The sequence below is a fragment of the Scleropages formosus genome, chromosome 7, assembly GCF_900964775.1.
Source record: "Scleropages formosus chromosome 7, fSclFor1.1, whole genome shotgun sequence".
Classification (NCBI taxonomy): domain Eukaryota; kingdom Metazoa; phylum Chordata; class Actinopteri; order Osteoglossiformes; family Osteoglossidae; genus Scleropages; species Scleropages formosus.
In genome coordinates, this window is record NC_041812.1 from 17,238,813 (window position 1) to 17,261,762 (window position 22,950).

Consider the following 22,950-nt stretch of genomic DNA (forward strand, 5'->3'; position numbering starts at 1 on the left):
AATTTTTAAGAGTTCTCCAACTGAAAATGACTTATTGGCATAAAAAATAAAAATAGGATTTGCTGCAAGAATGCTGGGCTGGATTGGCATACATCAGCCTGCTGCCCTTGTGAAGAGCACGACCCTCCGGCCTTTCGTAGTAAAAGGAAGGTTAATTACAGTAAATCTCGAGTTCTCTTCAATGCTCTTATGCGTTTTTAATTGCTAACTGTTCAGATTAATCGCCAAACCTCCGGAACTGATGCTCGGGGCCGCACCGTTCGGTCCGTACTGCATCGCGATGCACTTTCTGCAGCCTGTGCTGCAATAACGTGAAGAAACAGCAGCCGTGAGGCGTGTAGCGGAGATCGGGGTCACGGGGTCATTAATGACACGTTCCTGGCACAACTAGGGCCGGTCCGTACTGTGGTAAATACCCTGCACCATTTCACGGTGCACCAAGACCATGATTAGAGCTGTTTCCCTGGGCCATACTGTATTCAACACTGGACATTCCTGTGACTTTCTTGGGAACCGAGAGACTGGAAGTGGCCTGTAGCCCAGTAATCTTAGAGATGGATTTTCAATAGACTACTGTCTTGTTTCCCTTAATGAAATTTGGGAGCTTGTAAATTAATGCGTCGCAACGTTTAGATTCTGTAAAGGAGTGCAGCGAAACAACGTTTAGTTTATGTCGTATTTTCGTTGCGTAATGACAGGACAATTTTGAAAGCGTAAGGAATATTCTATGAAACTTACACTCCACCACAGTAGGTGGCGCCATAAGTCTTGCCGGAAAACGAAAAGACGAATCGACGCTCCATGACGGCGGTTAGATGATTAACGCAGGAAAAATTTCACAGTAAAAGTCTTCCAAAAACGTTCTTCATATGAGTCACATATTATACTGTATGTAGAGACCATACGGCTGGTTTTTTATTTTAGAAATTCTGACGAGTGTCAACATCGGACCATTGATGCGTATTCAGAACAACATAGATAGTAGTATATCCATCATAAATATTGTGTTCGTTGAAAATAAGTGCTGTTATTAAAAATCACAAAAGTATTCAATAATTGTAAATATTATGTATTACTAAATGATGTTACGATTTTTCTACTTAATTTTTAATAACACCACTTCGACAACATTATATGGGCAATTACGAAAATGTTACTGTAAAAGACTCAATTTTGGATGTGGTGACAAAGACTGTTCACTAGTAGTGGTGCATTATGTGTGTGTGACGAGTCTTTTCTCCCTCGGGGTTTGCCATAGGTGGGAGGTTCAGCCAGCCTTCTTGTAAGTTTCACACGTGTTGCATCCAATAAAAACTTTGAAGGTGTTTGAAACCAACCTGGACGGGTAACGTTTCTATTTTCTCGAGTCCCTAAGCTAAGTGTCTGGGCGAACCGTGCAAGAACGCGGCTCGGTTACATTACAAATCAGTTTTTTTTCGAAGCACTGGCACTTTAATGAGCTCTGTAAGGCTGCATTTGTTTATCTGATTTCCCCCTCGTGTTTTTTTTTTTTTCCTCGTGATGAGTGAATTGTTTTTGACGTTGCTGGATGGATCGAGCTAAATTTCCGTGGACTCTGACAATGAAAGTTCCACAGTGCTGCATCTCACCTATTATTGCGCTTGTGACTTTTATTGTGAAATTTCAAGGGAGGAAAATGCTGCCATGTTGAGGTCAACCGTACGTTTGCGCGGAGTTTGAAGACACGCGGAAATGCGGCGCTGTACAGACATGAGTTGACAAGGCCGGATCGGAACGGCCCGAATGCACCGCTGTGGATGAACGCGGAGGAGCTCCGAACACTTGTTGTCTCATGTTGGCCGTGTGTGAGATGGAGATGAAGGGCAGTGCGGCGTGTGAGACCTGGAAGTGACCGACATCACTGATTGATGATTGATCGCTACGTTGGGCACTCGAACTGACTGGACTGGAGCGCGAGTGGTTCTGCAGTGTAGCGAAAAGCCGGGACTCGAACGCAGCAGTGCCAGTAGCAGCAGCAGCAGCCGGCGGGGGACACGTGACGATGTGGAGCGCGGACGCGGTGGCGCGACTCTGCCTCGAGCGCTACCGCGAGCTGCCCAAGAGGGGCAAACCGGAGACGGACCGGGAGTGGAGCCTCCTGGCCGCCGTGGTGCGCGTGTCCGCGGAGGGAGGTGGGATCCTACCCCCCCCCCCCATGGCAGAGCAAGGGGTTGCAGTAGTTAGGGCTGTCCCCTTGTGGCCTGAACGTTGTTGGTTCGATTCCCACTCATGCTGTACTAGTACTTGATAGGGGTACTTTTCTGTGAATTGAAAACCTAGGAATTATATCCTGCTGCTGTTGTACAAATGGGGTAAATCACGGTAAAATTGATCATCTAACAGTCACGTTGGATAAAGATGTCCAGGTCAGCAGGTGGCGTAACGGTTAGAGCTGCCACCTTCCGACTGAAAAAAGCCCGAGCGGGGTATTTAAATGACCCGCTTTTTAAGTTGCTACGGGTTCAAGCCGTTCCGCCCTGAGCGCGGTGTACGGGACAGGGTGAAATGCGGTTCCTCCTGGACCACGCCGTGCAGTACTTACAGTGGTTACACCTGACAGGCAGCATAATGGCAGAAAACAGCATTATTTGTTTCAAAATAATATTAATAATAGTAAATAAAAATGACCGGTCTCGCCGACTGCTCTCTCCGCAGCCCTCGAGGAGGTCGTGTCCTTAGGAACCGGCACCAAATGCATCGGTCGGTCGGCCATGAGTCCCCGGGGTAGGTGAGGCCCCTTGGCCCTCGCCGGAGGTCGCCCGAAGATCCTCCTGCTCCGCTCGCTTGCGCACAATATGGACCGAGTTCTCACCTGTTCTCCACCCCCCCCCCGCCCCCGCAGGTGACGTGATCAATGACAGCCACGCCGAGGTCGTTGCCCGGAGGGGTTTCGTCAGGTGAGGGGGAAGGAGTCCTCGCTAACGCAGCGCTGTTGCGTGCGAGCGCGTGTCGGCGTGCGTTCGTACGGCTGCCGTCCTCTCACCGGCGCGTGTTGCCGGCAGGTACCTGACGGAGCAGCTGCGCAGGGCAGTGCGTGACCGGGGCACCGAAGTGTTTGAGCCTGCGGACGAGAAGGGCAAGTGGAGGCTGCGGCCGGACGTGCGTTTCCTGTTCTTCACCAGTCACACACCCTGTGAGTTCGGGGCCCCGCCGACACAACACCGGTGCATTCGGACACGACGCCGACAGCGTAGTTCCGGCAAAGCGTCGCGTGGGGGGGGGGTTTCCGCTCGGACCCTGGATCGAGCGTGTGGGATGCGCTCGTCGTCTCCGCGTGCGCGATCAGCCGGCTGTCCCTCTGCAGGTGGAGACGCCTCCATCGTTCCCATGGTGGGCACCGAGGCTCAGCCCTGCTGGCCTGTAGCGGCGCAGCACTCCAGCACTGGGATCACTGGTGCTCTGGTGGAGCAAGAGGAAGGGAAGGAGGAGGAGGAGGGCGGCAAGAGACTCAAACGACGAGCGGAGGAGCAGGGGGGCGAAACCGCGAAGCGCCTCAAAGCGGCGCAGCGGGAGGAAGAGAACGCGGAGCCTCGGGACGTGCGCCGCACAGGCGCCAAGTGCGTGCCGGGGGCTCCCGCAGACCCCCGGGGGCCCGGTCTCGGGTACCACGGCGTGGGCGCGCTGCGGGTGAAGCCCGGCCGCGGGGATCCCACGCTCTCCCTCTCCTGCAGCGACAAGCTGGCTCGGTGGGGGGTGCTCGGCTGCCAGGGCGCGTTGCTCTCCCACTACCTGCAGGGGGCGATCTACTTCAGCGCCGTGGTGACGGGAAAGTGTCCGTACAGCTCGCCGGCCATGGAGAGGGCGCTGATCGCGAGGTGAGGAGAACTCCGGCCCGTCGCGGGGGACTCGGCGCGCGCGACGCCCGCGAACCCTCTGTGTGTGCGTTGGCAGGTGCTCGCACGTGACCGGCCTGCCCCCCGGCTTCGCCGCGCGGCGTCCGCAGCTGCTGCAGTCCGGCCTGGAGTTTCCGCACGGCCGCACGCGGTTGGACCGCGGCCACGGGCGACGGCAGGCGGGACGGCCCTCTCTGGGCAGGGTTTCTCCTTGCGGAGCAGGTGAGAGGTCGCGGCGGAGCCTCCGGCGGCGGCGGCAAAGGGCTTACGTCACGATATTTACTAGAGTACAGGAAGTCATCGCCCCCATGTGCCTCGCTCTCTGCGCCGCCATCAGTTTTACTGTGCATTTCCTTTCCTTGGCCAGTATTTCACAGGCCACCTCGGTACGGTAATCGAACGTCACCGGGCATTAATATTTGCTCGGGAACGGGAGGCGCCGGCGTTACCCGCTATTAGCCGTAATTCGAGGCCGAACAGGGGTTTGTCACGTTGCTCTCGTGAAATGGCATCCCGTCCAGGGTGTGCTCAGCCTTGTGCCCTCTATTTGTGGAATAGGCTCTGTACCACCATTACCCTGCACTGTAAATTAAGTACTTATTAATTATGGATGGGGCAAGTTTTTATTTTTTGACTTATTATTACACTGTATCTGAGGTTTTTACAGAGCGCAACCTTTGAATTAGTTGAGGGATTGTCTGTGTTACGTAGTCTTAGTCGACTGTAACTGTGTGGTTAAAGTGACTTTGGAGTTACGAAGGAATTGAGTTACAAACAGATTTCCAGTCCCATCTCTGTAAATTCTGGGAGTTTTGGGAGCCGGTGTTTACATATTCCGCTCCCAGGCGCCGTCGTGCCGCAGTTACGGTTCCGCTCGCCGATTCCTCACAACTGTACTCGCAGTTTAATATCTCCCCGTAGAATGTAACCCGGCCATTATGCGGAAAACGTATGAGCTAAGTGCTTTGTGTGTGATTAGACTGCACTTTGTAGCCCCCCCCCTTTTTTTTTTTTTTTTAAAAAGTGTCGATGAGACGTCAGCTCGGCAACAAAAAGCGTTAGGAAGCGGTAGCCCGCTGCTCGCAAATCGAAGCGTCACAAATTATGATACCTGCGGCATGGTATTTATGACGAGACGCAATTTCCGTATGCTGCAGAAGATGAAAAAGTTGTTGGTTTTGCTCGTTTGCCGCGCTTATAATCAAGTCTGCAGCGAGGATGAGGGTGTTTATCGTAGGGGCTTCGTGCGACCGCGCTGATTTTCTAATGCTTTCCGTTTCAGCCATCAGCTGGTGCGCCGTCGCCGACGGGCCGCTGGATGTCACTGCAAATGGCTACAAGCAGGGGGTGACCAAGAAGGCTCTGGGTACAACTCAGGCCAGGTAAGAGCAGGTGTCCATCCCCCTCCTAACCCCTGTAGTCCCCCTCTTCTCACAGCGGTGGCTGGCAGTCAAGTCTCAGGTTGTTGAGTGAGATGGATCCGCCAGGAAGTGGAGACCCTTTTTTTGTGTTGTGTCGGGTTGCGTTTCGAGGATGCGTAGCTGGGCGGGGCAAGCAGACGCGGCAATTCTCGATCCTGCAACCGTACGTGGTACGACTTCCTTGTATCATGTGTACGTGCAGCTTTTTTTTTAGTACAGCTAACGTGGTATGGAGTTTGCGGAGCACGTAGGAGATCGGGGGAGAAGCGAGTCTAGAAGAAATTTGTTTCGAGACCCTTCTTGAACGTCGGGAAGGATCCAGCAGTTCTGAAGAGAGAAGGAAGTCATTCTACCACATGAGAGACCAAAGTGAAAATCTTTGGGCTTTTGATTCTGGACTAAATTTAAACTATAACATATTAACTCTGTGGTTTTGTTTTTCCCCCCCATCGCGGAGACGTCCCGTTTGTTTAAACGTGTGTCTGAGACGTTTGCGAACGAACGTAACGCATCGTAGGAAGGCGGAGCTCAAACGGAGCGCGACGGGTGCGGACGCTCACGCTCGGCGCGCGGGTGGCTCAAGCGTGGACGCGTAACGCAGACGGAGGGAAAGTCCACCGTGGAAACGGCTGCGTTCGTGTGTAGAAACGCAGAGAACGACTTCGTGTTACAAGGATCCGAAGCGACCGCTGTGGAACTCAAAGATGCCATACTGGAATTTACTACGGCAACAGACCCCACAGCACTAGACCGTAAAATCTGTTCGTAATTTAACTCGCGCACCATCGATACGTTAAAGTACACGGAAACCACACTTGGAGGTATTTTTCCATTTTTACGGACGCACGCAACCTCACTTCCAAAAAAGTTGGGACAGTATGGAAAAGGCTTTTTAAAAAAAAAAAAAAAGGCACTGAAGGCAAGTGCAATTTTCCCCCCTTCATTCGGTACAAAGGTCTTCAGCTGTGCAATTGTACAGGGCCTTCGTTGGTTCGTGGTTTCGCGTCGTCCTGCTGGAAGGTGCGCGGACGTCCCTGGAAAAGCCGGAATCTGGGTGGCGGCGGCAGCAAATTGGTACGTACGTTTCTGCATTAACGCCGCCCTCGCGGATGTACAATCGACCCACGCCGTGGGCACCGACGCCCCTCGTACCATTACAGACGCCGACTTTTGGACCCGACGCCGATTACGACGCGCACGGTCCTTTTCCTCTTCGGCCCGCGCAACACGACAGCCGTTTTTTCCAAAAACCGTTCGAAACGTCGACTCGTCGGCCCGCGAAACGCGACGCCGCTGCGCTGCCGTCCATCTCGGATGAGACCGAGCCCGCGGGAGTTGGCGGTTCTTCTGGACAACATCGATGTTCAGCTTCTGCTTTGCATAGTAAAGCCTCGCCTCGTATCCGTAGGTGCGTCAACGAACGGCGTTGGCCGACAAAGATTTACCACGGTATTCCCGAGCCCGTGTCGTGGTATCTGTTACAGACACGCGACGGTTTTTAAGAACGGTGACGTTTGACGGTTCAGAGATCGTGCGCGTTCGGGAGTGGTTTTTGGCATTTCCCTTTACGCGCCGAGATTTGACCGGATTCCTCGAACCTTTTCGTTATATTGTGCACCGTAGAGAGTAAAATGCCAAAAATACTGACTTGTCTTCGGGGCATGTCGTTTTCAAATGCTGGATTATTCGCTGCCGCATCTATTGGCAAATTGGCGAGTCTCCACCCATCCTTGCTCTTGAAGGACTCCGTATGTACCGTAACATGATGGCCTCACCTGTTTATCATCACCTTCTTTCTTCAACTTGTCACATCGTTATTAGTCCCGAACTACCCCCCGTCCCAACTTTTTTTGGAATGTGTTGCAGGCATCAATTTCAGAATAAAGGAGTATCTTCAAAAAAACAGTGCAGCTGATTAGGTAAAATATGAAATACCTTGTTTTTATACTGTGTTGTTGGAATACTAGTTAATTTACTAATCGCTCCTTTTTATTAGCATTTTCCATACTATCCCAACTTTTTTGGAATCGGAGTTGTGTGACGGGGTGCAGTGGTGCAGCGAGCTTGGCCTTTGCCTTCTTTCTGGTGGGTCTGGGGTTCGAGTCCCGCTTGGGGTGCCTTGCGATGGACTGGCGTCCCGTCCTGGGTGTGTCCCCTCCAGCCTTGCACCCTGTGTTGCTGGGTTCAGCTCCGGTTTTCTGCGACCCCACTTGGTATAAGTGGTTTCAGTCAGTGTGTGTGTGAGTTGTGCGAGATGTCTAACCAGTTTTCCACCAGGTAGGTCAAGCAGCTAAAACCCTCGAACGGAAGTTCTTGCTGGAAGAACTCAAGCAATATTATTAACATATATAAGAATATGTTAATTATCTTGCCTTTATCTAGCCATGGGTGTCAGAATTGCTTCCTACCGTGGCCCAAACTGGAATCATGGCACCTGCTGTGGGTCAATTTTGCACAACATATTTGTATGACAGCAGAGTGGGAGAGCACCTTCGATAGGTACTGGACTTTTAAGAACTTCAGGCAAACGGTTGTCAGTCGAGTGAAAGCTTGTGGACCAAAAGGCCCAGATAGTTTTCTCTTCTGTATTGTTAAGGAGAGCTGGGGTTTAACAGGCTGTTAGTTTTGTGTGCAAACTATTACAGTTCTGTTCAAGTAACTTTTGATTTTAAATGGTTAGAAAAAGGAAAGGTGTGTTCTAATGGTGCTGAAAAGGAAAAAAAAATCTGATTTAGAAACGAAAGAGAAATGCAGTTACTGTACTGTGTTTTTATTATTCTATTTTAGTATGATTTGAACATGAATACTGTGCAAAATTAGTGGGAAAAAATGTAACACCTTTTATAGCATTCATGGATGTTATTTATATATCCTTATGGTTTATACTGCACAGTTATAAGGGGGTTTGTGACTTACGAGAGTCTACTTACAGGAAGGTCATTGGAACAGAACCCAATCGCACGTCCCGGTGCACCCGTATCATCATCATCATCTAGATTGTCTTCAGATCAAGTCAGTAGGCACCTAGATACAAACATCCTGGGAAATGATTTAATGGGCATCTCAAAAAAGAGGGGATTGCCACAAAACGCCCACTTAGCGTTACTCTTTGGAAATGTTGGCCGCTCATATCCGAGCACAAATGAATGTGGTAATAACGTTGAGGTAAATACAGTATCTACAATTTCCGTTTTAGCACAGATGTTTTAAAATTCACTTTTATTCACAGTTAAGGCGACTCAAAAATGTATTCAATCCTGACAAACTTCTTGAGAAAGGCGAAAGCAGAAAGGTACAGGTAGGGGTAGGCGCTCTAAAATCCAAACTTATACAGGAACGTGTTTTCCTTGAGCACAGGGTTACGAGCATAAATGGAAACGGCACCGGGCACGATGCAGGCGCTGCAGCGCGTGCCTGCCGAATGGAAAAATGTGCCATAAATTCTCTTTCCTGGAGCGTGTGTCTGATGGGTTTAGAGGGCAGCGCACGGCTTTCTCCAACCTCTCGGCTTCTCCCGTTCAGCGGCGTCACCCTCGTCCCGTTTGCCGCCCTGTCGCTCTCCAGGTCTCTGATCTGTAAAGCCGAACTCTTCCGCGCCTTCTTGGCTCTCCTGGCAGCCACTCCAGACTCTCAAATCCCAGCATCCCTCAGGTGAGAGTTTCATGTTTTGTTCAATGTGTTTTTTTTGGTCCAGACCCACACGTACTCTTAACCCTGTCTACTATTTACTGCCCTTTTTTTTTTTTTTTGGATTGGGGAAGAATGATTTTAATAACGTCTCTTACTCAGCTATATTTTGTTCTCTTGGTCGGTTTTCAAACGCAGCCATCATGTAAGCATAGCTGCCCTGTGTATTCAATATTTGTAGTTGAGACATGGCTGATCTCCTATCCTTCTGCCCGAACAAAGGTTGTCTGTCCTGTTCTGTACCTCTTGTAACATAATTCTTCTCCTGCCCTCCCCTTGGTATTTAATGGTAACCTTGCACCAAGCCCACCTGCCAGCAGCGATAAAGGTGATAAAACAACGGACACTGTGTTGATGCGGAATAATCGATTGCTCGGGCCGCACATACGAAAAGTGCCAGCGTGTTTACAGCAGGTTATAAAAAAAAAAAAAAAAAATGCGCCTGCTGTTAAAACTGCATAAGAGCTAAATGTTTTGCTTAGTCAGTCATCTGTAAGGAGCTGCTAACTGTCCATTTCCATAGGCTATTACACACAGACTATCCTGCACACACACAGTATAAACAGCACAGCACCAGACTCGAGTCTGCACAAAAGGTCCTGTTCTCACAAAGACAGATGCACGTGCAGCGTCGCCCACATGCCATCGCTCGAACACAGGAAATGAAATCCTAACCCAGGGAGACGCGAAGATGCGGCGATGCTGATGAGGACCAGCTTTGGCTGAGAGAGAATGCATTTCAGAACGATGGAGAGTACGATCGCGGCGCTTCTCCACACAAAGCCCTTCATTTCCTGCGGGGAACTGCAGGACCAAGGGGCCGTGGCTGACTGTGCTCTTACTCGCAGGGGCAAGGAGCTGCACACATACTGGGACTACAAGCAGGCCGCAGAGCCGTACCAGGAGGCCTGGCTGCAGCTGCGCACGCAGGCCTTTCCGCTGTGGCCACGCAGCCCCCGACAGCTGCTGCAGTTCAAGTAAAACGCAGCACACCTGGACACGGGTGCAAGAGGGGCTGACAAGAACCCACACGGGCATAAAGGTGCATTGATACAGTGAGTTTAAAAGGACAAACGTGCATGCACGAATTTTAGTTCGTCGGGAAAATCACAGGACGTGGAGAGAGACTTGGAAGAATGATCAAGGAATCGTTGATGGAAGAACTGCAGAGGTGTAATGCCTTCTCTGTTCTTGTATTGTGTATGTGTTTGAAGGCTGCTGTTTTGTCCCATTTGTTTTTAAAAAAAAAAAAAAAAAAAATCTAAAGTGGGTTTAAATTTTTTTTTATTGGTTAGGTCATCCAGCTACCTTACCTTTCAAATATTTTAACTTAAGTCCTTTGAAATATATTCTTAAGTCTCCGAATAACAGTGGAACAAAAGTTAATGATATTAAATAAAAATATCAATACATGGGGCATTACAACAAAACCACTAAGATCCGAGGGGGGGGGGGGGGGGGGGGGGGGGTCACTATTTGTTCTCGGTTTTTTACTAAACAGAAGTTGTGAAATCTAATGTACACAGCTTTGACACAGCAGCGCAGAACAAAGATACAAATGCGTTCTAGTGATTACTCTTCTCATTTCCACATACCAGTTATATGGTACCATCAAGCTTGTGAGAGAGCATAAAGTGACTAAGTTTGGATGCGTTGGGTCGGGGGGCGCAGAGCGGTGCAGGCGAGGGTCACGTGCGGGCCTAGAAGCCGAAAGTGTTCTCTCCGCTGTACGCCACGTAGAGGAAGCCGTCCTCATCCCTTTCCTTCTCGTACAGCTGTCCCATCGTCAGGCTGCAGGATAGAAGGGGGCAGCAGTGAGGGACACAGTGCACACCATGGTACGGCAGTAGGACTCTAGGAAGGACCATCTTCTCTACATCCCAAGTCAGCCAATTAATAAATCTGCACAAAAAAAAAAAATCTGGCTTTTGCAGGTATAAGTAATTAACGGACTGAAGAACTTTCTAGCGAGCAAATACCCAGGGGCTATTTCCTATCCAAACAATAGCAGCAGCTCTCAGGAAAATCAGGGCACCACCACGACTGCTGCGGTCATCCCGGAGCACGATTCCCCACGGCTTCCCTTCGACATCCACACGCACGAACAATTGTGGTTCTGTCTCTGATCACTTTTCTCTGGAATGCAGAAATTTGGGTCTAATATTACCTCTGACTACACAATTAGGGCTGCATTAAGAATCAGTATTTACAGCGGTCTGTGTTTAGAAGGACACACTTTGGATCCCAAATGAATCTCTTTACCATACTAATGAAACTCATAACGGATGGCAAAACAAAGTGAACGGGACACCTTGTATATAGGTCATAGCAAAAGTTGAAAACATGTAGGTTAAATTTTATGTAATCGCTTGACTGCAGATGACTGTCAAAAGAAAACCCTACTTCCACGATGTAACCGCTCATGACTCTTTGTGCCATTAACACACTTTGTCATTGATATCAAACTGGCACCAGTACCTGTATTTACTTATAGATGTAATACTTGATTATTATAATAGATGTTTCTAACTGCAGCACAACACATATGACAGATATAGGGGCAGCTGGTACTATACAGCAGTTTGGACCCAAAGGTGGCAGGTTGAAATCCCACCTCCAGCTGCAGTACCCTTGAGATACTTACCCTAAATTGCTCCAGTAAAATCCACTGTATAAATGCATAAATAACTAAGTAGCTTAACATTGCAAGTTGCTTTGGAGAAAAGCATTGGCTAAATGAATAAACGTAAATGTGGATTTTGAATAATTTACACTAGAAGTACTAAATAAATATTGTCTGCTCAAATAAATGAGGAATAAGTTATTTATTCCACCAAGTGCCAAGAGTTCGAAAGCACTGATGGTGGGACAAGCGGCTGATCGGAAACACAAGGGCTCACCTTCCCCTTTCCTGCCAACTGCTATTCATCATATAGTGATGTAACAAAAATACAATCAAACGTGGCCGTTATGTCAAGTAGCACCACAGCCATCTCACTTCATGGAGGCCTTTCACAATCAATGCAGCACAGTGGGAAATGTTTTTCAGACAAGCTTACAAAACACTCCCTTCTGGTAATTACCAGGATGTATAATATTCATAATGACATCAATCTATGATTAAACATAGACTTATGTACACCATTATATATCATATTTACTCGGAATTCCCAAGTAATCCAGTGGTAATATACTAACTGCAATAGGTATTCATCCCATATAAACCACACGAAAGTGAAAATACATCTGTCTCGGAAAAGGACGTAGCGTTTCCACCCCCTGGTCTCTGACCTGGACTGCGGGACAGTTTTGTCGACAAACAGGAAGATGGCCTTCTCGGAGGGCAGCTGGATCCGCTTCCTGATGATCCACATGAATTGCGCCACAGTGATGTCAGACGGAACCAGGTACTTCCGCTTGTCGATGTCCACGATCTGTGAGCCAGACACCTTCTCCACGATCACCTAAAACAGCAAAACGGCTTAGAAATTGATAGCACCGTTCTAATAACAAGAACAAAATACAGAATTACACCCTGCAACTCACACCGAGTTCAAATAAACTTTATTTTCCAAAAGCATGTCTTAATTCTCAACTTCTTGCATTTCACACCAAATATTGCCAATAAAAATAAAATGTCATAAATAAGTGGTTGGCAGCGAATGTAGAGATGTTACACAATTCTATGCCCTGCTGTTAAATTGTGGCAATTTTCCACATTACATGTTACACAGCGATACTGGCCAATATTGGTGTCAGTGCTGCCACTCGATGTAGTATGTGATATTTCATCTTTGATCCTTCTGCCTATGATTGGCTGCCATCTATGTGTTATTGTAGTTGTATTAAAATGCCACACGTCGAGGCGTCACAAGAGGCCCAATCCCCACTCACTCGCTCACTCACCGGAACCCTGTCAGGGTACTTGTTGCGGATCTTTGCCGATTCCACACACCTGTGGTCTGTGAAAGACAGAACCGATACAAAGGGATGATCTGGAGGACAGCAGGATTTTGGAAATGGCAGCATGAACGCACAGGATTTATAAAAAAAAAAATCCCCAGGTGTACATATTTTCTCAAGGCACTTTTATGTAAAGTGAACTAAATATTTTCACGTATGCTAATAATTTTGTTTTCATAAATCCTCAAGTGTTCTGCTTCTTTTGCGGTTTCTTACCGTCAACCCTGAACCATGGCGTTTGGTCTCCGACACAAGATGTTACAGGGTTTTGTACCATTTTAAATGCAAGGGAGGGGATGTACACTCTTGATACAAGAGGAAATGAACATCGTAGATGACCTGCAATACGCGAGAGTGCCAATCGGACCAAAATGCCAACAAACTAGTTTTGCTAATCAAGGCAAATTTACAAATGGTTTGAATTAAATTAAACGCAGGTCAAAAACAGCTCATGCTTTTCATTAGTTTTTTTTTGGAAAATATCTAGAATGCTGTTTTTTGTCTGACAGATTTTTATTCGGGGTCATGCAAGGTCCAGGTGACAGAGCACTAGTGTTTGTCTCGGTTCCTCGGTGTCCTACGTTCCCACAGTCACCAGTGGACGGGATTCCACAGGGAGCCTACAGCATTTTGTTTCATTAGCCCAGATTTGAGCACTATTTAAAGAAAAACACGCCCGTGCCTTTCTTCTCCAAGGACGTGTTCAATTCAAATTAATTTCAGGGTGCGAAGCTCATTAGGGCGCGGGCCGTCTGCAGGATGCGGACGTGTACGTTGGTGGCCCAGGCGTTACGTGAACCGAAGCAGTCATAACACAATCGTGTTGAGCAAGAGAAGGCATTTTTCACATTATTCACTAATAGAGTGCAACACCAAGTCCATCATTACTTTTTAATCCACTTCAGTTAATGCTGTAAATCCATCAGACAGATCTTTTCCTCCAGGCTTCCGCGAGGCCCGAGCCAGAAAACGTTAATGAATAAATGAACGAATCGATACGAGTTTCCCAAACCTGCGCCCCACCTTTCGGCTGAAGCTTTCCAGAGCTGTGGAAGTTGCAGAAACCCTTGTATTTACATAGCTCCATTTTAAAGAATGCATTAATAAATCTGATTCCTTGCACTAACTGGTGAGTTAATCATAATAACATTGTTTTGCATTTACGGACAAATATATTTATATAGTTGCTTTTTTTTTAACCACCATAAATTAAACTTAAACCTCTGCAGGCCATTCACTGACATATTCAGCTCCGCAAAATCACGTTTTGTGACTTCTTCTTCCAAGATGTCCACACAGCTGAAGCAGATTCACCACAAGGACTGTAATTTCTGTTCTTACAGTTTATATACCTATAGATTATTAAGGATTTACAGGAAAATGTAGAGAAGAGGCGGAAAGTGTTGTGTTAAGTGTGACAGGGTACAAGTGGGTAAGTGACATCATCATCATCATCATCATGTCCCTCTGCTCTTTCTGGAAACACCGATGTCACTTATTATCGCGGAGCCTTTTTCATCAAAGGGGAAAAAAACGGATTTATGTGCTCAACACGAACCCTTGAGCGAAACAAGAGCTGCGATCTGAACGGATGACGCTACAACTTGCAGTTTTTGCGTCACATAATGTAAACACAGCGTCCGCGGACGACGCTACAAAAACCACTAGCGCTGAAACCTCAACCTGCCTGGCACTGGACCGGTACAAAGTGCGGCGTGTGTGTGTGTGTCTCTCCCTGTATCTATCTGTGTGTGTGTGTGTGTGTGTGTGAGGGAGGAGAGAGAGATAAACAAAGAAAGAAGCGTGAAAAACTAGCTGTCCGATCGCATCATGATCACGTCGTCGTCGTCGTCGCCGTCGCCTCAGCGGCCGAGCGCTCACCCACCCAGCGAATGGTCCTCCTTGAACATCCACTTCATGTCTGCGGGTCCTGCGCTGCCTGCCGACGCTCACAGTCGAACAGCGAAAGCAGAAGCTCCGGCAGAGTCACGCTCTCCTCGACTGCGCACAAAAACAACAACAACGGAACGCCGACGGACTATGGCAGAGAGGTCGGAAAACGAGGCTCAGAGCGCCGACTCGTAGGCGCGGATGACGTCATGCGGGCCGTACCAAGTGCCGAGCGCGTCCTCGCGCCATCTCGTTCCAGCTGCAGCGCTTTTCCGTTTTAACTTCGCCTTCACACCTGTTTTTTTTTTTTTTTTTTTTACCTACATTTCAATGACATGCGCGACACAGAAAGCGTATGTGTAATATTTCCAAAGCTCTGGGCATGTGTGAAAAAGTGAGCGGTAGTACGTTCCATAAAGTTGACGAGGCCGCGAGGAAACGCCTCCGTCACAGGGAGAGCGACGTAAACAGCCTCGCGCAGAACGAACAAAACACACAGTGATAATAATAATAATAATAATAATAATAATAATAATACTTCTGTCCAAGGTGACTTACACACTCAGATAGACAACTTTACAATGATTTATTCAGCAGGCCCTTCTTAAGTATTAATTCAGAAGTAGTACAGGAGCAATAATAGGATTCGAACAAAACACAAAGGGAACCCAGATTATAAAAATTAATTGAATTTAATTGAACCGGAGAACTGGAGACAAACACAAGTCAACGAAGTATTTGCAATATACTGTATACATTAAAAAAGTTGTATGACATAATTGCAGTTACTGTTTGACTTACCCTTATATTTGTTTTTCCAGTTACCCTCATATATTTGTTTATAGAGTAAATTATTATGGAAAAGTCTATATTCTGGTGACTGAAGAGTTTTCTTTTCTTTTTTGTACGTTAAGCTCCAACTAATGTAGTATCACTGATTTCTTTCTGCTCTGGCCTGTCTCTAAGGTAGTAATATGGAAACCATTCACTACAATGAAGCCTCATACATCTGTAGGTCTTAATCCTGATCTTGGCAGTCTGTAGCACACCGAATCCGGTGTTAGATTTAGTCTCACACCTGAGCACTCAGCTGGAATAATTATTACTCTAGCTGGGCTAATTTAGCCTTCCCTCTCGTCCTCTTACAGGTTTGAAGAGGGCGGGGAAATCTGTCCGCACAGCAACCCATAAGGAGCAAGGTGTAGGGTTAGGGTCACCAGTCAGACATACTGCATTCTGAATTTTTCTGTTTTTTCCTTTTTCTTTTTGATTTCAAATATTCCAGGGGGGTGCGGTGGTGCAGTGGGTTGGACCGCAGTCCTGCTCTCCGGTGGGTCTGGGGTTCAAGTCCCGCTTGGGGTGCCTTGCGGCGGACTGGCGTCCCGTCCTGGGTGTGTCCCCTTCCTCCTCCGGCCTTACGCCCTGTGTTGCCGGGTAGGCTCCGGTTCCCCGTGACCCCGTAAGGGACAAGCGGTTCTGGAAAAAAAAAAAAAAAAAATATTCCATGCAAGGGGGTGCGGTGGTGCAGTGGGTTGGGCCACGGTCCTGCTCTCTGGTGGATCTGGGGTTCGAGTCCCGCTTGGGGTGCCTTGTGACAGACTGGCGTCCCGTCCTGGGTGTGTCCCCTCCCCCTCCGGCCTTACGCCCTGTGTTACCGGGTAGGCTCCGTGACCCCGTATGGGACAAGCGGTTCTGAAAATGTGTGTGTATTCCACACAAAATACATCACATGTTGGCTTTAACAGACACCCTTAGAAATAATACATCCCACTTAACAAATGCCCTTGGAAATGTGACATTATGAGTACTGTTTAGTGTACAGGGAATGTGAAATGTGTGGAGTTTGCATATTCTCCCTGTGTCTGTGTGGGTTTCCTCTGGGTGCTCTGGTTTCCTCCCACAGTCCAAAGATATGCTGTTCAGGTTCCCCCATAGTGTGTGAGTGTCACAGAGAGAGTGTGTGTGTTCCACTGATGTATGGATGAATGACCCATTGTAACTAGTGTATCTGGCAGTGTAAATCACCTTGGTGAATAAGGTGTGTGGGCTGATAACACTACACAGAGTTCATTGGAAGTCATTTTGGAAAAAGCATCTGCTAAATAAATAAATGTAAATATTAATGCACAAACCCCAGGCCAGAATGTCCAGACACCAGACATGTGGCCCAGTCAGCAGTGAAAACTTCACTCCAACTCACTGTGAGTAACACTAGACAGGCTTATCTGCTATGTTACCCAGTTGTTATAGAGTCACAGACATTTTCCTTTCCTGAGTCTCTATTGCATATCTTAATAAAACAGCCTTCCAGATTTTTCAGTTGAAAAATTATCCGCACATTTTTTCAAGGAGTATAGATAGTTGGGAGTATGGTGGTGCAGGGGGTTTGGCCAGGGCCTGCTGTGTGGTAGGTCTGGGGTTTGAGTCCTGCTTGGGGTACCTTGTGATGGACTGGCGTCCCGTCCTGGGTGTGTCCCCTCCCCCTCCAGCCTTGTGCCCTGTGTTGCCGGGTCAGGCTCTGGTTCGCCGCGACCCCGTTCGGGACGAGCGGTTACGTCCATTGTGTGTGGGTGTAGATACTCTCTCATTTTATATATCTACTGCTGGAACAAACAGAAAAAAGTAATAGTAAATCTTGGGTTCTGAAGCTGGAATGCAAAAAACTTTTTTCTGGTATGTCAAATATTACGGGTACATAGCCGCTTGGTTTTCATATAGTTTGTACATGTGATATGTGTAATACATTGTAAAAATATACCTTTCTCACGGCAATTATATGGGGAGATTGAGACAAGAATGCTGGTTCAGTTTTTACAGACCATTGACTCCATTAAGTTTTTGAGTTGGGACAGTAGGCTTCCTTTAATGACATGTAAATACATGCCGTGTAACCTGTTGAAGAACAAAGTAACATGTTAATTTAAAGAATTTTTTTGTGGTAGGTATATTGCTCCTATAAGGGGAATAACAATTTAAAGTAAATTATTTGACATTTGTGGGTGCAGAAAACTTTCTTGTAAAGAACTGAGAAAATTTTAACATGGCAGTGTAGCCTTTTGCTTAATTATAAGCAGAAAAAGCCTCATATCTTTTAATATTGTACCAGTAGTGTCCCAGAATCCATGAGTTGTTCGTGAAGCCACCCAGATTTTATGATCTTTTAGTGCCTCAAATCTTCATGTGGGAATAATGCAATGAGTCTGGGACTAATGTTTTTCTCAGCCTGAGAAACATGTTGTACATGTTCGTGAAATTTAATTATGGGGTTTAGGTACATATACTGCTGAATAAATGGGAAAATTTGAAGTTGCGCACTTTTTGTTTGCCTGCCATCAAGTATATAAATAAAGAATGCATACTTCCATCTTGACTCAGTCATACTCTTACTCACCAGTTATGTTTTAGGTAATTCAGTATGACCTGTAGCAGATTGTTATCTAGTAAAACAGCGGTGGGACCAGAAAGCTGTAATATATTAAACTTATGGCAAGTTTTATTGATTTCTTTGTAGAATTGAGCTGCTCCTCATAGTTTTCCAATAGCACAACATTCATCTTTTCTGCTGTCAGGGTGCAGTATTTGATATTTCACATTGAAAAAATGTATGTCTGCCTTGAAATTTGATTTGTGTTTAATGCTAACTGAGACAAAAATGCTGTTTCTCTGCAGCCTGCAGAACTGTGGGTCACCTGGTGAATTTCAGGAGACCTCAGCTTGTTTTTTATAAATCATGACTCTTGGACATCTGTCTGTTTTTTTTAGCTTTTTCTTCACATGTGTTTAAAACTTGTGAGTTAAAATTTAGCCATATTTTAATAGTGCTTCAGTTGTAAGTGATAACACTGTGCTGTAGAGCAAGTGCAGTGTTGTATAATGTGCACAGCATGCTATAGAGCTGTTTTACAGAATCTTTTCTACTACTGTTCCCTGTTTAGAAGTAGTCTTAGTTATTGATTCATTTTGCTGGCACTGTTCTCCGAAGGGGGGCATGGTGGTGCAGTGGGTTGGACCAGGTCCTGCTCGCCAGTGGGTTTGGGGTTTGAGTCCCGCCTGGACTGTCTTGTGACGGACTGGCGCCCCATCCTGGGTGTGTCCCCTCTCGCCCTGCGTTGCCAAGTTAGGCTCTGGCTCCCTGCAACCCAATGAATGGAATTGTAGCATTTAAAATTAATTCTTAAGTTTCTTTCACTGGGATATCAGTGAACGCACAGATGAAGCCTCGTGCATATATTATTTGTTTTTTACATGTCTAATTAATATCTTTTATATACATGCACGTATTTTTCAGTTAATTTTCCACAAAGGAACTGAATTCATTGTTTTATTCTGACACCGACACCAGTAAATTTTTGATAATTTTTCATGTTCACAGCTGATGAAATATGCTTCGGCCTAGGGTTGAGGACTAAAAATATCCTGAATATAAATTTATGTCTAATACACTATTTTAGGGGGACGCAACGGGTTTGGCTGGTGCCCACTGTGTAGTGGGTCTGGGGCTCGAGTCCTGCTAGGGGTGCCTTGCGGCAGACTGGCGTCCCGTCCTGGGTGTGTCCCCTCCACACCCTTGGCCTTGTGCCCTGTGTTGCCGGGTTAGGCTCCGGCTCAAAGCAACCCCACTTGGGACAAGCAGTTGTAGACATAGGTTAGTTGGTTGACACTATTTTATTTTTGTATTATCACCCACAGTCAATGTATTGCATGAAACATCACAAGTTTATACATTTATTCCTGGAGATACGTGAGAAACATCAAATTGCTGTACCTTTTTCTAAAAAGAAGTGTAGAATTTTGATTTGATATTGTTGGTAAATCCAGTATTGCTGTATAGTATGTTATATCTGAGGATGTAAATGTGACCATCAGTTCATCTAATTAATACTGTTCTCTGACCTTTTTCCTCCTCCCAACACTAGAAACATGGACAATGTTAATGCCATGGGACAATGGAGGATATGTTCTCCCACAGATAATAGGTTTCCGGTCTTTGTATTATACAGACATGCGTCGCAGTTAATGATGAAGATAATGAGAAATGCTTTGTTAGGCGTTTTCGTCGTTGTGCGAAAATCACAGAGTGTAACAAACCTGGATGGTATAGCCTCGATCATAGAGTGTACTTATACAAATCTAGGCGGTGTAGCCTCGATCATAGAGTGTACTTATGCAAACCTATATGGTATAGCCTCGATCATAGAGTGTACTTATACAAATCTAGGTGGTATAGCCTCAATCACAGAGTGTACTTATACATTTACATTTATTCATTTAGTAGACGCTTTCTCCAAAGTAACATACAAACCAAGGTGGTGTAGCCTCGATCACAGAGTGTACTTATGTAAACCTATATGGTATAGCCTCGATCACAGAGTGTACTTATACAACCCTATAGTATAGCCTCGATTACAGAGTGTACTATACAAACCTATAGCCTTGCGTGAAGTCACAGTGACGCGGTAAACACGAGATTTATGACGCTGTTGCCGGTGTAACACAGCACACTGTTTTACAGTACAGTAACGTACATAAACCTAGATGTTTATCATCACCAAGTATACTGTAAGTTACACAGTGTAAGTAATTGAATGTGCTACTTACGACTGGCAGCACAGTAGGTTTGTTTCCACCAGCACCACCAGGACGCGTGAGTAACAGGGCGCTACAACATCGCGACGCTCTGCTCGATAAGAAGTTTTCTTTCCATTAGATTGTAATGATTATAATGATGGTACTATGGGACCACCGTCGTGTGCGTTCAGTCATTAAGGGAAACGTTGTAAGCGGCGCATGACTAGAAGTACGCATTGTTAAGTCGCTTTGGAGAAAAACGTCTGCTAAGACTAAGTGAATATTAAATGTAAATGTTAATGTAAAATGTAAAATAGCTCAGCAAAATATTATATAATATGCCTTCTGTTTGATTGTATCGTCATTATTTCCCTCCTAGGTGACTGTGTGTTTGAGATTTCATGTTATCAGAACTGTTTTGAATAACTCAAATAATGTGGTTATACTCTACAACTATTTGACTATTTGATTCATTGTCAATGGGAGTTGCATAGGGGATGATAATCATTATGGGTGAAGATGTTCTAGGGCATTTATTGTCAAAAGCAACTAATGCTCAGCCAGGAGTTCTCCCTAGAAATATCTCAAACATTGTGACGCTCAGTCACATTCAGTTGCTGTCAGTGAGTCCAGTTAAAACACAACAGAATGTTTTCCATATGTGTATCATCTCTAAAGTCCTTCTGTTAGGGCAGAGTAGCCATTCACTGAAGCCATTTAAAGTCTGTTTTTCCACTTTCTTAATGTTGCTCTCATGAGGAAATGGGTTTTCTCTTCTACACACTATTACAACTATGTAGTATAAAGTTTAATATTTTTGTCTAGCCTTTTTCAGTTAATTATTTTTAGTAATGGTTAAAGTATGCTAAATATGTATGCGAAAGTTTCTGTCTGATGAGTTCTAAGAGGTGTGCTGTGAACATTTGCCGGAACCTTGATGATTTAGACAATTTTGATGTCCAGAGATCTGTGAAATTCAGTAATTAGTCTTTAAGGCAAGGCAACAAATATGGATGGCTACTTAAAGTCAAACTGATTTAGATATATCAGTGTCCGAACTGACAGAACGATAAATAATAACAATAATAAGAGAACTTTTTTTCCCTAGTAGGTAACAAAGGAATTTTTACTGCTAATTATAATGATTCCAACCTCAAATACGTCACTGAGGAGGTGAAGTCCTTCACATCATAGTTCGGAATGTCTTTCCGCAAAAAAATTTCTAAAATATCTCTATTATTTATTATAACAATGATTATATCCTATGTGCTGTCCCCCATCCCTCTCCTTGAAATTCTTTTGAGAATTTTGAACCAGTACGCATCATCTCCTTGATCTCATCTGGCCCCGAGCTTTGTTTTCTAGAACCTTCAAGCACAATCCTGATCTGACATCCTGTCCCATTCAAGTTACAGAACCATACAATCTACGCAATACACAAGTTGTTCTCTTACCCACACTGTCAGAAAGAATCACAAAAAACACTGCAGAGGTAAACACACCTACTTGCATGCATATAGAAATGGAAAGATAAATATTATGGGATTCATTTCTAAAATGAACAATTGTCCCTGATAATAATTTTCATAGAAGCTACAGTATGTGTATTTTTTTCTGCTAATAAATAGGAATGAGCCTAGTAATAATCCTCTAACTGAAGTATGGAAACTTTCACTTGAGGACACAGTGCGCGCACACACACACACACACACACACACACACACACACACACTCGTAGCTCATACGTGCTGTTACTCCTGACGATATTTGAAGGTGCCTTGTGACCTCACTAGTTAATAAATGAAAGACTGAGCCCAGTTAACCACAGCTACAAGTAAAACTAAGACAAGCATAATTCCTTCTGTTTGCATAAGTGACAGAAACTCCTATCTGTTTACTTCAAGACATGTTAACCTCGTCTTCTGTACAGCTGCAGAGCAAGTTTATTTTGCCTGATAGCCACCCACATCTGTGTTGGGAGATACAGAGGTGGGGACACTCATCTTCATGCACCTCCCTGTGTTGCTCCAGCAACCATTTGCTCTACAACACTCCTCTGTGTAAAGTGTACACTATTTTAGTGCGCTGCCATTGCTGTGTAAAGTGTACACTATTTTAGTGCGCTGCCATTGCTCCGCTGTATGTGTAAGCATCTGTTTCTCATTCTGCCAGTGCTTCGGCAAGGCCTTCCACAGTGATACAATTGGGTTCTGGAACAGAGACCCCATTAATGCAGCACTCGTTCTTCCCTTGTTTTGGTCCAGTGCCAGACACAAACTCACACGCTCACACAGCGCTCACTCACTCGAGCTGCGGTCTCAGTTCCTGTTACCAAATCACAGACGCACACTGTCCGGCAATGTGCCCTCTGTCCTGATCCCACGCACCAAAACACATCACACACAGCCCTTGCTTAGTTACTGTGCCCGCAGCTTGAAGGGACACACACCCACACGCTCACACAGAAACACGTAGCTGTTGCTTTAGTTTTCTGGTCCTGTACCAAGCAGTGAGCTCAGTCATCCTGGCAGCCTTTGAGGCTACCTCATTTTACCAGGGTCCAGCTA

The 22,950-nt window shown here is 46.0% G+C and overlaps 2 protein-coding genes across 3 annotated transcripts; one reads left to right on the forward strand and one right to left on the reverse strand.

Moving 5' to 3' along the window:
- The first annotated feature begins 1,658 nt into the window (after positions 1-1,658).
- adat1 (adenosine deaminase tRNA specific 1) lies at positions 1,659-10,181 on the forward strand. 2 transcript variants are annotated; one of them, XM_029253827.1, is made up of 9 exons: positions 1,659-2,153; positions 2,677-2,745; positions 2,864-2,918; positions 3,024-3,154; positions 3,326-3,836; positions 3,913-4,076; positions 5,137-5,236; positions 8,840-8,926; positions 9,811-10,181. In XM_029253827.1, exons 1-9 carry the CDS (start codon positions 2,024-2,026, stop codon positions 9,941-9,943), a joined length of 1,380 nt encoding a protein of 459 aa, XP_029109660.1. In that variant the 5' UTR covers positions 1,659-2,023; the 3' UTR covers positions 9,944-10,181. The 2 variants fall into 2 exon arrangements, with proteins under 2 accessions (XP_029109660.1, XP_029109661.1); XM_029253828.1 differs by lacking the exon at positions 8,840-8,926.
- A 53-nt stretch (positions 10,182-10,234) lies between these two features.
- Positions 10,235-15,033, reverse strand: gabarapl2 (GABA(A) receptor-associated protein like 2). The gene is made up of 4 exons (XM_018739240.2): positions 14,811-15,033; positions 12,869-12,924; positions 12,254-12,426; positions 10,235-10,753 (listed from the first exon to the last, which is right to left on the reverse strand). Exons 1-4 carry the CDS (start codon positions 14,842-14,844, stop codon positions 10,663-10,665), a joined length of 354 nt encoding a protein of 117 aa, XP_018594756.1. The 5' UTR covers positions 14,845-15,033; the 3' UTR covers positions 10,235-10,662.
- Positions 15,034-22,950: the final 7,917 nt, after the last annotated feature.

Excerpts from the sequence above, each read along its gene's own strand:
- adat1 (XM_029253827.1), top strand. The coding sequence starts at position 2,024 with ATGTGGAGCGCGGACGCGGTGGCGCGACTCTGCCTCGAGCGCTACCGC. Across the intron at positions 2,919-3,023 it reads GCCCGGAGGGGTTTCGTCAG|GTACCTGACGGAGCAGCTGC; the intron begins GTGAGGGGGAAG and ends TGTTGCCGGCAG. Across the intron at positions 3,155-3,325 it reads CTTCACCAGTCACACACCCT|GTGGAGACGCCTCCATCGTT; the intron begins GTGAGTTCGGGG and ends GTCCCTCTGCAG.
- gabarapl2 (XM_018739240.2), bottom strand. The coding sequence starts at position 14,844 with ATGAAGTGGATGTTCAAGGAGGACCATTCGCTGG. Across the intron at positions 12,427-12,868 it reads AGTACCCTGACAGGGTTCCG|GTGATCGTGGAGAAGGTGTC; the intron begins GTGAGTGAGCGA and ends TTGCTGTTTTAG. Across the intron at positions 10,754-12,253 it reads AAAACTGTCCCGCAGTCCAG|CCTGACGATGGGACAGCTGT; the intron begins GTCAGAGACCAG and ends TCTATCCTGCAG.